The sequence below is a fragment of the Megascapheus bottae genome, chromosome 8 (assembly GCF_031878675.1).
Source record: "Megascapheus bottae isolate mThoBot1 chromosome 8, mThoBot2.hap1, whole genome shotgun sequence".
Classification (NCBI taxonomy): Eukaryota; Metazoa; Chordata; class Mammalia; order Rodentia; family Geomyidae; genus Megascapheus; species Megascapheus bottae.
This window is the reverse complement of record NC_143516.1, coordinates 19,770,447-19,784,227: the sequence shown is the minus strand read 5'-3', so window position 1 is coordinate 19,784,227 and position 13,781 is coordinate 19,770,447. Positions and strand designations below refer to the sequence as shown.

Sequence of the window (13,781 nt, the reverse complement as noted above, 5' to 3'; positions counted from 1 at the left end):
TTCAGATCTCAGCTCTTGAGTAGGTAGGACATCAGACACAAAAGAGGTCGAATCCTTACCCTAAAAAGAGTGTCCGTATTCCTTTCACATCTTTTTCTCCACAGGACTTGGCTCTTGTTTTGAAAGAGAAGGGATCCACCTTCAACTCTGTGTCGGGTGACACGGAGCCATATTCGCTGCTGCTGCTGGTATCCTCCACCAGGACAGGGACGGGCAAGGAGATGCTCCGAAGATACTCTGTGGGGATGGAAAGAGGAAAAAGGGTAATTAAGGCTCTCAGAAACTTGACACATACTGGAACACTGGTTGAAAGAGAACAGCATCCTTCCTCAAGTACCTTGTGCCAGCGAGTAGCATAATGCCACTATATGAGGCAATTATGATTCTTCCCTTGCTCAGTATAGCCCAGGCAAGGGTCAGCTAGGAAAAGGTCTCCTTGGTCCTGCTAGGAATAGCCCAAGGTGACAAGTAGTTAAGAAAGCATCAGGGCCTGGAGAGCGCTGGGTGTTGATTGCCTTGTTTTTAATAATGTCTTATTATTTTTATTCACCATTTTCCTCTCTAGAAATAAAAGATGGGATGTATTATCTACTTTCAATGGTACTGGAGTTTTAACTCAGGGCTTGTACTTGTAGGCTGGTGCTTTACCATTTGAACCACATTTCCAATCATTTTTTGTTAATTCCTTTTTTAAACAGTCTTCTATTTTTGCCTAAATGGCCCTGGACAACAATCCTCTTACGTACACTTCCACCATATCCAGGAAAACAGGTACATGCTATTGTGCACATACTTTGTTTTATAGGTTGTGGTAGTGTATCATGGAATTTCTTCTTCAGGCTGGCCTCAAATCATTGTATTTCCCACCTCCACTCGTATATAGCTAAGATTAGAGGGGTGAGCTACTCATCCACCTGAAAGCATAATTTCTTCTTTTTCTTTTCTTTTTTGGTTGGTCATGGGACTTGAACTCTGTGCTCTTCAGCTTAAGGCTACCACCCTACCCCTTGAGCCACAGTACCACTTCCATTTTCAGGTGGTTAATTGGAGATAAGAGTCTTATGAGGGCCAGGAGTTTGGCTTAGTAGTAGAATGCTTGCCTAGAATGCATGAAGACCCAGGTTTGATTCCTCAGTACCACATATACATAGAAAAAGCCAGAGATGGTGCTGAGGCTCAAGTGATAGAGCTCTAGCCTTGAGAAAGCCCAAGACAGTGCTCAGGCCCTGAGTTCAAGGGCCAGGACTGGCAAAAAAAAAGGAGTCTCATGGACTTTCATGCCTGGGATGGCTTTGAACCATGATCCTCAGACCTCAGCCTCCTGAGTAGCTAGGATTACAGGTGTGAGCCACCAGCACCCGGCTGAGAAGTATAATTTCTGAGCCATAGTCCTCAGAGATGTAAGACTCTGCCTTAGCATCTTGGGGCTGTCTTAGTAAGGGGTGATTAACTGGGCTGCTATGGGTCAAGATCACTGGGTCTAGTCCTGTTTTACTTAAAACAAATATGTTCCAACAATCCTATGTCATATTTTAGCTTAAAGATGCATTGAAAAAGCAGTCATTGCTCACACAATTTTGGAAACCAAGGACTAGGTGGCCTTTAATTAACTCTTCCTGGTTCTCAGATATTATGAGTACTAGGATTCCATAGCAAACGAGGGCTTCTATATTATTAAGAGTTATGTAACACAATAGCAGTTGCCTACACTTCATCAAACATTGGCTATAAAAAGAATAACTTTTCCCCAAAACATCTTTAATATCTCAGGGCTGCAAACATCTTATACTAAAGAAAGCAGGTGTAAAGGTCTAAGAAGAGAAATCCACTGTTGCCTAGAAACCTCTTCTTATTTGATTTTTCTTGAGCTGGGACGAGTCAACAACTGCTGAAATCTCAGAGATCAGAGGGAGGATAGGCATGCCCCAGGAGGCTCACTGATGCTGAGCTCCTTTACCAGTCCAAAGATGGGTGATGCTCTTTATAGTGCATGCAGCCATCATAGATGGAGGTGACCAATCAGAGATGGAAGTGAGCTATGGCTATTGTAATTCTAGCTACTTCGGAAGCTAAGATCCGTAAGACTAAGGTTCAAAGCCAGCCTAGGCAGAAAACTACTTGAAATTCCATCTCCAACATTACTAACAGAAAGAAAGGTTGGAGGTATGGCTCAAGCAGCAGAGTGCCAACCAAGCAAACAAGTCAATGACTGTGAGGCCCTGACTAAAAATCCTAGTACCAAAATTTGAAAAGAAAATTAAATGGAGGTACTATATTTGAAAAACAGTATTGCTATTTCCTAGGGACAAGTAGATTTGTTCTATCTAGCATACTACCACATGAGAGTTCTTTACATTTAACAAGTATCTCCATCTGAATCATACATCTAACAAGTATCTTCATTTGAATCAGAGAGAGAAGGAGGCCTTGAATTATACTGCTTTTTACTCTTTTGGTCTTATTATGTAGTTTGCTTTCCCATTAATGAGACAGCCTAGGTCCTATCTGTGAATTTTAAGGTTGCTATGGATACTGATTGGCTAAAAGGAGACTGGATGAAGTAAGGCTGAATACAGTTAAGAATGGAATCCAGTGTGCGTCATTATGGCTCATCTCAGAAGAGGTCTGCAGATGTTTTGCAGACCCTGTATGTACAGCCTTGGTTCCTGCTTGGCTTGATTTTAAATTAATGAACCTGATCTTCCTTTTCTACTAGACCCATGCATTTGTACATCCAATATACAGTGACTAATCACAGACCATTTGTTTGGTAGCCACCTTTATTTATCAGGTACCGCCCCACTGAAAAGTATTCATGGAACTCACACAGTCAGACTGACTTCAGTCATGCACTCCCCTTCTGCAGCTTCCTTATACAGAGTAACTTATACTATGATATGGTGGAGATTTGTCTGGTGTCTCCTCTACATGAACAATAGCTCCTTAAGCCAGGAGCACAATCTTTATCATCATTAAACATCCAGGTCTGGCACATTTACTGTGCACACCAGAAGTATGCAATAAATGCTTACGGTAAAGTGAATGACTTAAATATCTAAATCTGTATGCAGTTACTCGGGGAGCTGTTGGGTTTAGATAAGTCATTCATGTGCTGTAGTTTAAATATCCCCCCAAAACTCATTTGTCAACCTTCATGAAGTATTCACAAGTGAGATCACATAGAACTGTTAAAATAACTGGGTCATGATGGCAGACACTGCCCAGAGTTCCACCAAAGGACTAATGGATTCGAGTATTAGTGGGTTGTATAGGAATGGCTTTGTAATAAAAGTGATCTCTGCCTTTCTGGCTCTGTTTCCCCATGCGGTATTGGGCACCATCTTGGAACACCACAAGAGAGCCCCCACCAGCAAGAAGGCCCTCCTCACCAACTATGAAGCTGACACTGGTACCATGCTTTTGGATCTCCAGAACTGGGGAATAAATCAGCCTCGTCATCTTATAAATTATCTACTAAGTGGTATTTGGTGACCGCAACAGAAAATGGACTAGGATATTATCTCCCCCCCACCCCAGGAAAAAGAGGACCTCATTAACACCATCTTCCCATAACTCTCCCTAGAGGAAGATACATGCAGCTACAGAAGGCAGAGGCCCCCAGGCAGGGCAGTGGTTGTGCTCTGGACAGAACAGGAACATGGCATATAAAACACAATAGGGGAAGGAAGAGGCCTGTGGCAGGTACTCATCTAGAAGAGGAAGACCAGGATGTTCTCATAGTTGCAGTTTGCAGAGAGTTCTGAAATTCTCAGGAATACCAGAAAACAACTGCATGGGTTTTCTTTCTTAGTTAGGTTAGTATGTGTTTTGCTTTCCTTGGGAGGAAATCCATACAAGGAAATTCCTTCAGCTGAGACTCTGCATGATCTAATCATGTGTAGATTGTAGGCACGCCTATTCTTTGTAGACCCAAGTCCTTGTCTTAACTAAGAAGGGAGGAGAGGAGGTAGAGCAAGGAGAGATAATTAGTAGTAGGTAAAAAGTCCAGAGCATCAGAAGGCCTAGGGAAGCCTTGGCTTTGGGAAATCAGGAGGCCCTTAGGGAAAGGGTTCAGGGAGGAAGAACAAGAAGAGAGCAGCAGTCTTGTTTCCTCCTCACACCCCCATGAATCTAGTTGACCTCACTGAACAGATGTGGTCACAGAGAATGAGTCATGTTCAAGGCCCACCAGTCAACAAGAGAACCCAGCTGTGAGCCTAACATTCACCTAACTGACTATAAATCCTCAAGATTTCATAACTTCTGAAGTGGAGTCACATTGTAAAGACAGTATAGATTCCAAACAGCCTGAGCACCAAGGAGAGAAGGTACATGAAGACACAGCTGACCAGGGCACAGTGGATATAACATCCCATCACACCCTCACTCTGTGGCACTTCACTGGGAACTGCCAGTTCAGCAGTGTGCATAAACGAGTCCACAGTAGTTAAATGCTTGTGTGACAAGAATTTGTTTCCTTCTTGTGTGATTGTTGTTCTATGTAATATGTTATTTCCCTTTTCTTTATTTTTGCCCTAATGGTTAATCTCATGTTTTTACAGTATCTCATGTTTGTTACCTGGTATACTATATATATGTGTATTTGAAATGGGGAAGGGAAGAGGGGAAAATAAGATGATTGGGAGGGGTGGAGGGAGGGAAAGGGGGACAAAAACATGAGAAGGGGTATCAATGTGTAAGAAGTAATGCACCTACTATGTGATGAATGTAACTGTAAATCCTCTATACATTATCCCAACCAAAAAAAAAAAAAGAACTTGTTTCTTGGGAATAAAATCTATGCCACATGGAAGGGAACACAGAAACTCTGTGAAGTAGGTGGTGGTACAGGCAGAGAGTGACACTTGAGTGACAGCTAAAATAAGTAAGGTGTCACAGGTGATATATCTAGAAGGTGGCTCCAAAAAAGGAGAAGCAACTTCCATGTGCCACAGCAGATTTCTCAGAAGGCTGAGGAACACTGGAGAACTTAATTAGTAAAAAATGTAGTGACTCACTGACTCCACAGCCCAGCATATGAGGGGAGGAAGCAGGGAATGGTGGAGGGAGATATCTTGCCTTTCTTAGAGCCCCTTCATCAAACAATTCATAACAGCAGGAGGAGAACTAGAGAGATGGTGCCCAAGAGACCCCAAGAAATGGGCCTCAACTATGGGTTGACAGACTTGGGCATCTGAAAAACTGAAAAGCATACAAAGGCCTGTACCTCCTCCCTTTGGACCATGGAACACACACACAATAAGTATTAGACTCCTCCCCTACCCCACCCCACTTCCATCAACGACTCATCTAACTTAGTAAAAGAATCCCAAACCACAAAAGCTTCTTTATTATTCTTTAAAATGCTTTGGCTGAACTTCCCAGAGCAAATCTACCTGTCTGGTTATGAGCTGCAAAAGCCACCTCGAGAAACAAATACAGCTTTCTTGACCCATTTGAGAAAGATACTATCCTACAGATGACTGAGGAAGGTGCCTGATGCTGACTTTCTACAATAGCCACCATTAGGTGGTCAGCTGGCTTCTAGATTAGAGGGCATGGACTTCAAATTGAATACTGCAAAAACAACAGTACTCTTTTGCACGTAGAGGGAAACAATAGAAAACCTTCCTCATAGAAGAGAAGGTGAAGGGTTTCTAAATAGTGAGGCCAGCTAGGTTCATAGCTATACACATTCTTAGTACTCAGAAGCTTCCATGCACATAATGGGCAACAATGAGGCTGGGTATTTATCATACCATATTCCAGTCCTCGGCTCAACGGACAAAAGGTAAAAAAGCAAACTCACCATTTGATCCCGTAGAAAGAGCTGTGGGAAGAAAAGCAAACAGTAGGATGAAGCACATGTTGCTTTGTTGTTAAGCAGAAATCATCAAACAGTTGATACTTGAAGTAGGGGCTTTCCAAATATTCAATCTGCTCATTCTCACCTAATAGAAACATCCTAAATGTCAAAATAAACTGGTCCTTTACTCGTTTTCTTTTTTCTGGAATGAGTTATGTAAATCGTTGTAAAGAGGTAATTTACTTAAATTTTTATACTTTTGTTTTTGTCATAGATGGCAACTTTCTTTTTTCTTTGGTGATCATTCAGAAAGATATTATCTGAGGGAGATCAGGTGTTTCCTACTACAGACAACGATAAGGATCCTGAGATGGCTTGGAAGTTGAACAGTTCTGGAAAGCCCTGTAGCCATTCATGGTAATTTGAGGTTTCAGCTCAGAGTGGTTTTAGCTCATTTCACCTTTTCACACGTTTACCTTCACATTCACAATGCTAGAATGTTCCAGGTGTTGCTGTATTAATTATCAACTGTGGGATGGAACACCATTATGAATGAGGACCTAGCATGTGTGAAACTAATGGTAATTGATATGGTTCCTTGATACTGGCACCACATGCAGGAGAACAGTGTGCCAGTGTTCTAGAAACAGATTTAGTCTACTTCTAGAAAACTCTTTCATGTTAAAACTTAGAATTTAGAGACTCTGACACATATCCTTAAAAATAGTGATTATAAATATGATGTATAGAGGGTCATAATTTCATAAGTCAGGAAAAGAGTACATTTCTTTTTGGACATTTCTTGTACATTTCTTTTTTTTCCCTTGCTCTCTCCCAGTTTTTCCATCCCACCCCCACTCATAAGTTGTGTAGTTCATTTCCAATATAGTGCCTAGTGAGTACCACTGCTGTGCTTTTGCCCCTTTATCCCTCCATTTCTGTACCCCATACCTTACTCTCCCAAAGACAGATAAACAAGTAAATAAGACAGAAAGAAAACAAAAATCCCAACAAAGCAAACAACCACTTGTTTACATTTCCTGGAGTTCATTTCAATAAATTTTATATGATCAGAGACACATGGGTATTGTGCCTTAGTTTCCTCCCCTAAGAGTATAGTCCTTTTGACCAGATCCTTTTCATGCAACCACATACCTGAGAGTTTGGGCTGTGTCTTTTTCTTTTTGCTGGAAACTTTTAAGAACTCGTCAATAAGCAAGTCATTAGCACAGGCTCTCTTGTCAGGGTCTGGTTCAAAACATTTCAATATGAATGCCTTAGCCTCTGCAGACATGGACTCTGGGATTTCAGGGTGAACTTTAAACATCCCCACCTAAGGCACAAAGAGAACACAACGTATTTTCCAAATGGCCATTTTATCACATGAGCTCCAAGACCAATGTATGTTCTTTATTCCTCATCATGTACCATGCAGGAACATCTCCATGTGAGGCAGAGGGTAATTTGTAGCTTATGCAGTGCCTTTTCCAGAGTGCTACTGTAACTCTACCATAGGCACAGAAAGAACAATTAGCTTAAGCCAGAAGACAGCATTGCAAAATACTATGCAATACTCTGTTAATATGAAGGTTCTCTAAACTTAGAATATACTCAAAGGTTGTCACTCCACAAAGATGTTTGTAGGTGAGACCGTTGAGTTGCTCAGAATAGTGATGTGAAGATACAGTGGTAGAGTCTTTCTATATATGAATCTTCTGCAAGCCTCCCAACAACCCAGTGAGCAAACTAAGGCTCAGAAGAATTAAGGTTATATGGTTATGGAAAGATAGATCTAAGATTTGAACCTTGATTTGATTGGATTAAAGCCTATGTTAATTTCCCTAGTATATAATTTGTGAATGTTTCCCCCATTTGAAGTCACCTACATGAAGAGTTTTAGCTAGGCAGTAGCTCACGTCTATACTTCTAGCTACTTGGAAGGTAGAGATAGAGAGGGTTATGCTTCAAGGCCAGTCTATGGGAAGTGAAGGGAAGTCCAAAAGACCCAATCTCAACCAACAAGTGAGCAGGGGGGTGTGTACCAGTCAACACAATTATGGCAGAAAGAATAAGTAGAAGGATGAAGGTCTACTTTGTCCTGGGCAAAAAAGTGTCATCCTATCTAAAAAATAACTAGAGCAAAAAGGGCTGAAGATAGGACTCATGTAGTAGAGTGCCTGCCTAGCAAGCATGAAATCCTAAGTTCAAATGTCAGTACCACTAAAAAAGAAAAGTACATTAAGATCAAATACATATTATTTTCTATCACATTTAGAATTTACTTCCCCTTGCTATTATTCTAAAAAAAATCTAATGATGTTTTCACATATTTAACAAAGAGAAAACGCGCTAAATAAATATTTCTATTGTTCTATAGCTTATATCTATTCTTATATAAACAATAACATTTATAATAATTATGCAGCTTTACTATGTGTCAGATATTATTCTAAGTGCTTTGCATATATAAAACTCCTCAAAAACTGTTTAGATAAGTATTAGTGTGTGTGTGTGTGTGTGTGTGTGTGTGTGTGTATGCGCGCGCGCACATGCGTGAAAGAGATACTAGGCACTGAACATAGGGCTCACATTTGCTAGGCAAGTCCTTAGGTATTATTTTTATCTTACTTTGTAGACAAGGAAGCTGAGGTGGTAATTTTCTCAGTCTCAAATATCTTGACCATGTTAAAGCCAGGATTCGGAAGAGTTTCAATTCAGCCTACATTTAACCATTGCCAGAGTATACCTGATACCATCTCTTAGAGTCAGTGTCACTTCTGTGCACAGCTTAGCTTGCCCTATAGCATACATAGGTATATCAGTAATACTCACTGCAGTATTAATAACAGAACAGCATTTCAGAGTGAAATCTGAGAATGGTGAAAACTGGAAGGACTGGCCAAGAATAGAAGGTGCCATGTGGGTGGGCTTTGCTTCCTGGGAAACAGTGACCATGGAAAACTGCCTGCTGGCCAGGGCAGAGTCAGGTCACTGCATCTACTGTTCAGGTGTTCAAATAGTGGCAGCTGAGCTCTCTCATGTTTATTTCCATGTCAGTGCCTCCTATGTTTGGAGGGGGGGGAGGGCTGCTTCCTGCTCCCTAAAGAGTTGCTAATAAGCAAATGAACAGGTTACAATGAACATGAAAATGGTTGATCTTTTTAAAATAGCAATTATGCTCTTTTTAAAAATTGACTCTTCAAATGTATATGGTCAAGAAATAGAGGGAAATATGAATTTGATTGAATTTCTAGATATTAAGAGCACAAATACATCTTAGATTGCCCTATGTGGAAAAACATTCATATGGTTTCCCAAAAGAGCTTAAGTCATCTTTCCTATTTATTCTGGGATATTGAGTAGTCGATGAAAATTATCCAGAATCTCACTTCAGAACTGAGAAAACTAAAGCAGAGACAGGTCCACCATTGAGACATGGGCACTGAGTTGTGTGTGTGCATGTATGTGTGTGTGTGTGAATAATCTTTAATTTGGATGTGCTTTCAGCTTCTGATTCCCTGAGATTCTTTTCTATAAAAGCATGTGAATGTATATATGTCTAAGGATCCTTTATCTCCTTGTTATTTTTGTTTTGTTTTGTTTTTTGTTTTTGTCAGTCCTGGGGCTTGAACTCAGGGCTTGGGCACTACCCTTGGGCTTTCTGAAAGCCAGTGCTCTACACTTGAGCCACAGCACTTCTTCTAGCTTTTTCTGTGTATTTGGTACCCAAGATTCAATCCCAGGGCTTTGTGCATGCTAGGCAAGCACTCTACCAATAGGTTACATTCTTGGCTTGCCTTCATTTTAAAACAGAAGAAAGCCTAGCCAGTAAAAGGAGGCTGAGATCAGAGTATCATGGTTCGAAGTCAGCACAGCAGGAACGTCTGTGAGATTTTTATCTCCAATTAAGCACCCAATCAGCCAAAAGTAGAACTGTGGCTCAAGTGGTCAAGCTTTAGTCTTGAGCAAAAAGTTCAGGCTTCAAGTTCACACCCTAGTACCAACACACACACACACACGCACGCACGCACGCACGCACGCACGCACACGCACGCGTGGGTACACACACACACACAAAGAAAAAAGATAGAAGAAAATGTGACCTTGAACATGGCTGCTTGTGGCTCTCCCAGTTCATAGAACGGTGGTTTTCCTGTGGCCATTTCGATGATGGTGCAGCCTAAAGACCAAATGTCCGCCGCCTTCCCATAGCCTCGTGGGCCTTTATCAATGATCTCTGGTGCCATGTACTGAAGGGTACCTGGAAACGATTCAAACACAATTCCACTTCAAAAAGAGGAAACAGATGGATAAGCTAAGAATTGTTTCTTTTTTTCTACATAAATAAGATAACAGTAAAAACATGATTTGGATCCTGGTACCTCACTCACTGCCTTTGAAGTTCAATTTTTTTTCTCTGTTTTAAAATGAAAATAGCCACTTTTATAATGGGTCCTATCAGTGACAAAAATCACTAATATTATCTAGTTATAACGAGTTTTCTTTAGTCCTTAAATAGGGGAGTATATAGATGTGTACCACTCCACTGGGATCTCTTAGAAATCTTTAACCATTTGTCTTCTGGAAATGACTAAGAATATAGTAGTGTATCTGCTGCATTCAGTTCTGCAATATATAAATAATACAGTTGCATATGTGTAACCTTTCCCAGGAAAATCTAGTTCATTCATTCATTGTTTTAGATGTATAGTTCTCAAATACTGAATTGAGTACATGGCTCTTCTGTTTTCATTTTAGAGACTATTACAGTAAGTGAAACAAGCCAGGCACAAAGATGAATCCCTCATATCTTATCCATGTGGAGTCTTAAAAGGCTGATCTCACAGAAGTTGGGACAAGAATACCGGCTACCAGAAGTGGGGGAGAGGAGAAGCGAGGGAGCTGGAGGAGAGGGTGGTTACTAATTGATGGTGAGCTAGGAGATGTTAATTCTGCTCTATAGTAGGTGGGAATAGCTAATGATCATGTTCAAAAAAATCTAGAAGTGGGGATTTCAGTATTTTTCATCACAAAGAAATGACATACTTACTCTGCTTTGGACTTTATACAACAGTTGCATGTAATGAACCCAACATGGTATCCCATTAATTGCACAATTTTTGTGTCTTTTTTGTGATATTGAACTGAGGGTCCCTCAAGTTTGCCAGGCCAATCTCTGTCACTTGAGTCATGCTCTGCCTTCCCCTACATCTTCATTTGCAGTTATTATTATTTTTTTTGAGATAGAGTCTTGGTAACTTTGCCTGGGGTGAACTCAAATTGTGATTCTCATCCCCCCCTTCCCAGTAGCTAAGACAGAGATCACATGTGAATCCTATTATAGCCAGCTTTTTTTTTTGCCAGTCCAGGGCTTAAACACAGTTCCTGAACACTGCCCTTGAGCTTTCTCAACACTAGCACTCTACCACTTGAGCCACAGCACCACTTCTAGCCTTTTCTGTTTATGTGGTACTGTGGAATCAAACCCAGGCATTGTGTATGCGAGGCAAGTACTGTACCATTAGGCTACACTCCCAGCCCTTATACTCAGCTTTTTATTTTATCTCTTCAGTACTGGTGTTTTAACCTCAGGGAAATGCTCTACCACTGAGCCATGACTCTAGTTCTTTTTTATGGCAGTTATTTTTGAGGGCAAGTGTCACTTCTTGTCTGAGTGTGTATTTGGACAAAGATCCACCTATTTTAAGCTGTCCCTTATAACTGGGATAACAAGTATATGCCACTATGCCTTATTTCTAAGCTGGAGTCTCATAGCCAGCTTTATTTATTAAAGTTTTGATCACTTTTGTTTTATTTTATTGCCCTAGTATGCCTTGAACTCCAATTCTCCTGTCTGTGCCATCTAAGTAGATAAGATTCTAAGTAGATAGGATTAAACAGAAGTGAGTTCAAGGCCAGCCTGTGCTACACACTAATACTCTACCTCCACCAGCTAGCACCACCACCATCACCATCACTACCAAACAACAAAAGCCCAATATAAATTTCAGATTTCTTTTTTTTGCCACTCAGCTATCTGAGGCAGGACAAAGCTCAGTATCCTTGCTGTAATACTTCATGTATTCACAGTTCTACATAAGGCCTGAAAGCTCAGTATCCTTGCTATAATACTTCATGTATTCACAGTTCTATATAAGGCCTGCCATCAACTGAGTATTCTTCTAGGTATATAGAATAAAGGAGTAAAGTAAGTAGAAATTCTGGGTGCTTACATTTTTTTTCCAGTGGAAGACAAATTATAAAGTATTATGGTAATGGATAAGTAACTTATATAGTATGTTAGAAAGTCATATGTCAATACGCATGGGAAAAAGTAGAGCAGGATAAAGGGGACCAGGAGCTCAGGAAGCCTCCCCTGGTAAGTAGGGAGTTCATGACAGGTCTCACTGGGGAGGCGACATTGGAGTCAAGGTATCAGGAGCTGAAGCCATACTAGGAGCTGCGAGAAGAGCATTTTGTGTTTGCATAGTGGTAAAAAAATGCGCAAAGGCCCTGAAGCATTAGCTGGTGTCAAGAGGAAGTGCAGGAAGGTGCAAAGTTAAGCAAGAAGCAAACTGTAGGAAGGGGTATGGAGTCTTGTTCAGCACTTTGTAAGGACCTCTGCATTTGTTTTCTAAAAGAATTAGAAAGTCATGGATGGTTCTCAGTGATAGGGTTTGACTGAAGCTCCAATACTGAAGCTTCAACTTAGGGCTTCCTCAAGGCTAGCATTCCACCACTTGAGCCACACTTCCACCTTTAGCTTTTCGCTGGCTAATTGGAGATAAGAATCTCACAGAGTTTCCTGTCTGTTCTGGCTTTGAAGCATAATCCTCAGATCTCAATCTTCTCAGCAGCTAGGATTATTACAAGTATGAGCCACCAGTACCTGTGCCTGGTTTGAGTGATGTTTTGAAAATGATCACCGGGCTGCTGTGTTGAAAAACAGACGGTAGGGGGCACAAGTGGAGAAAGGAGAATAGTTGGGAGAAGGATTGAGTAACAAGTGTGAGGAAGTGGTAGAGGGACAGAATGAAAGCAGATCTAGTTTTCCACCAGTTTTGTAGGTGGAGCCAATGGGCCTCCCTGACGATTGGCTTGGCAAGTAAGAGAAGCTGCCAGTGAGATAACTCTATGTGTCTGGAGTGGACATCTCTGAGACAGGGAAGAGAGTGGGTGAACAGGTTTGGGGAGAAGATAATGAGTTCTGTTTGGCATGTCAAGTCTAGTTTAAACCTCAGCTCTGTTGCTAATTAGCTTTGTGGCCTTGGGCAAATTATTTCAAACTCTTTGAATCTTCATTTTCTCATCAAAAAATGAGCTAATGATACCTAATGCTAGGGTTGTTGAAGGAATGCCAGTGTGAATAAGGCGCTTAGCAGTCAGGGAGGCAGTAAATATCCTATCAATCACCCAATCACCAAGAGGTGAAACAATCACAGTCTTCCAGCCACATTCATCGAGGTGTGGAAGAACAGGACCAGCAGGGCACTGAGTTAGTGCTAGGAGGCCTAGGGTGTTGGAAGATCAAGGTGATCCAAGGTCATAAGTCAAGGGCATTCTTAGAGGTGACCAATAGGAGAGGGATAAGTAAAGGGTCCTGTGGACTGGTTTCCTACAACTCTTTTGGGTTCATAAAATATTTTTAATGTTAGCATTAACATTCTCTTCCTCCATTAGTGTGTGAATGAAAGCAGGGCTTTTCCTCTCAGAAGTTAAGAGTGTAGGCAGGAATTAAATGTCTCTTGCCAAATTGAGAGACTGTAAGTCACATAAAAGACACTGAAAGCTACCAGTAGGCTGGAATTTATTTTATTAAAAAAAAGTGTTCTAAATATATGGAATTCTGTGACTGAAAATCTTCTGCAAACTTAGGGAATTTCTCTCTTTCTGCCTCCCAGGCTACAAGGACAAGTATTCAGCAAAGAGGAAAAACAAGGTAGACTGGAGGTCAAGGGTACAAAGAGCAGTAGGT

At 41.0% G+C, this 13,781-nt stretch overlaps 1 protein-coding gene across 1 annotated transcript in view; it reads right to left on the bottom strand.

Moving 5' to 3' along the window:
• The window catches only part of Map3k5 (mitogen-activated protein kinase kinase kinase 5), a 188,618-nt gene that overhangs the window by 26,767 nt on the left and 148,070 nt on the right, over positions 1–13,781 (bottom strand). The window contains exons 19-22 of the mRNA XM_090338059.1: positions 9,910–10,067; positions 6,962–7,139; positions 5,810–5,830; positions 60–237 (exon numbers count right to left, since the gene is read on the bottom strand). Of these exons, the coding sequence (XP_090194185.1) occupies positions 60–237; positions 5,810–5,830; positions 6,962–7,139; positions 9,910–10,067 (535 nt within the window). The remainder of the gene's footprint in view (positions 1–59; positions 238–5,809; positions 5,831–6,961; positions 7,140–9,909; positions 10,068–13,781) is intronic.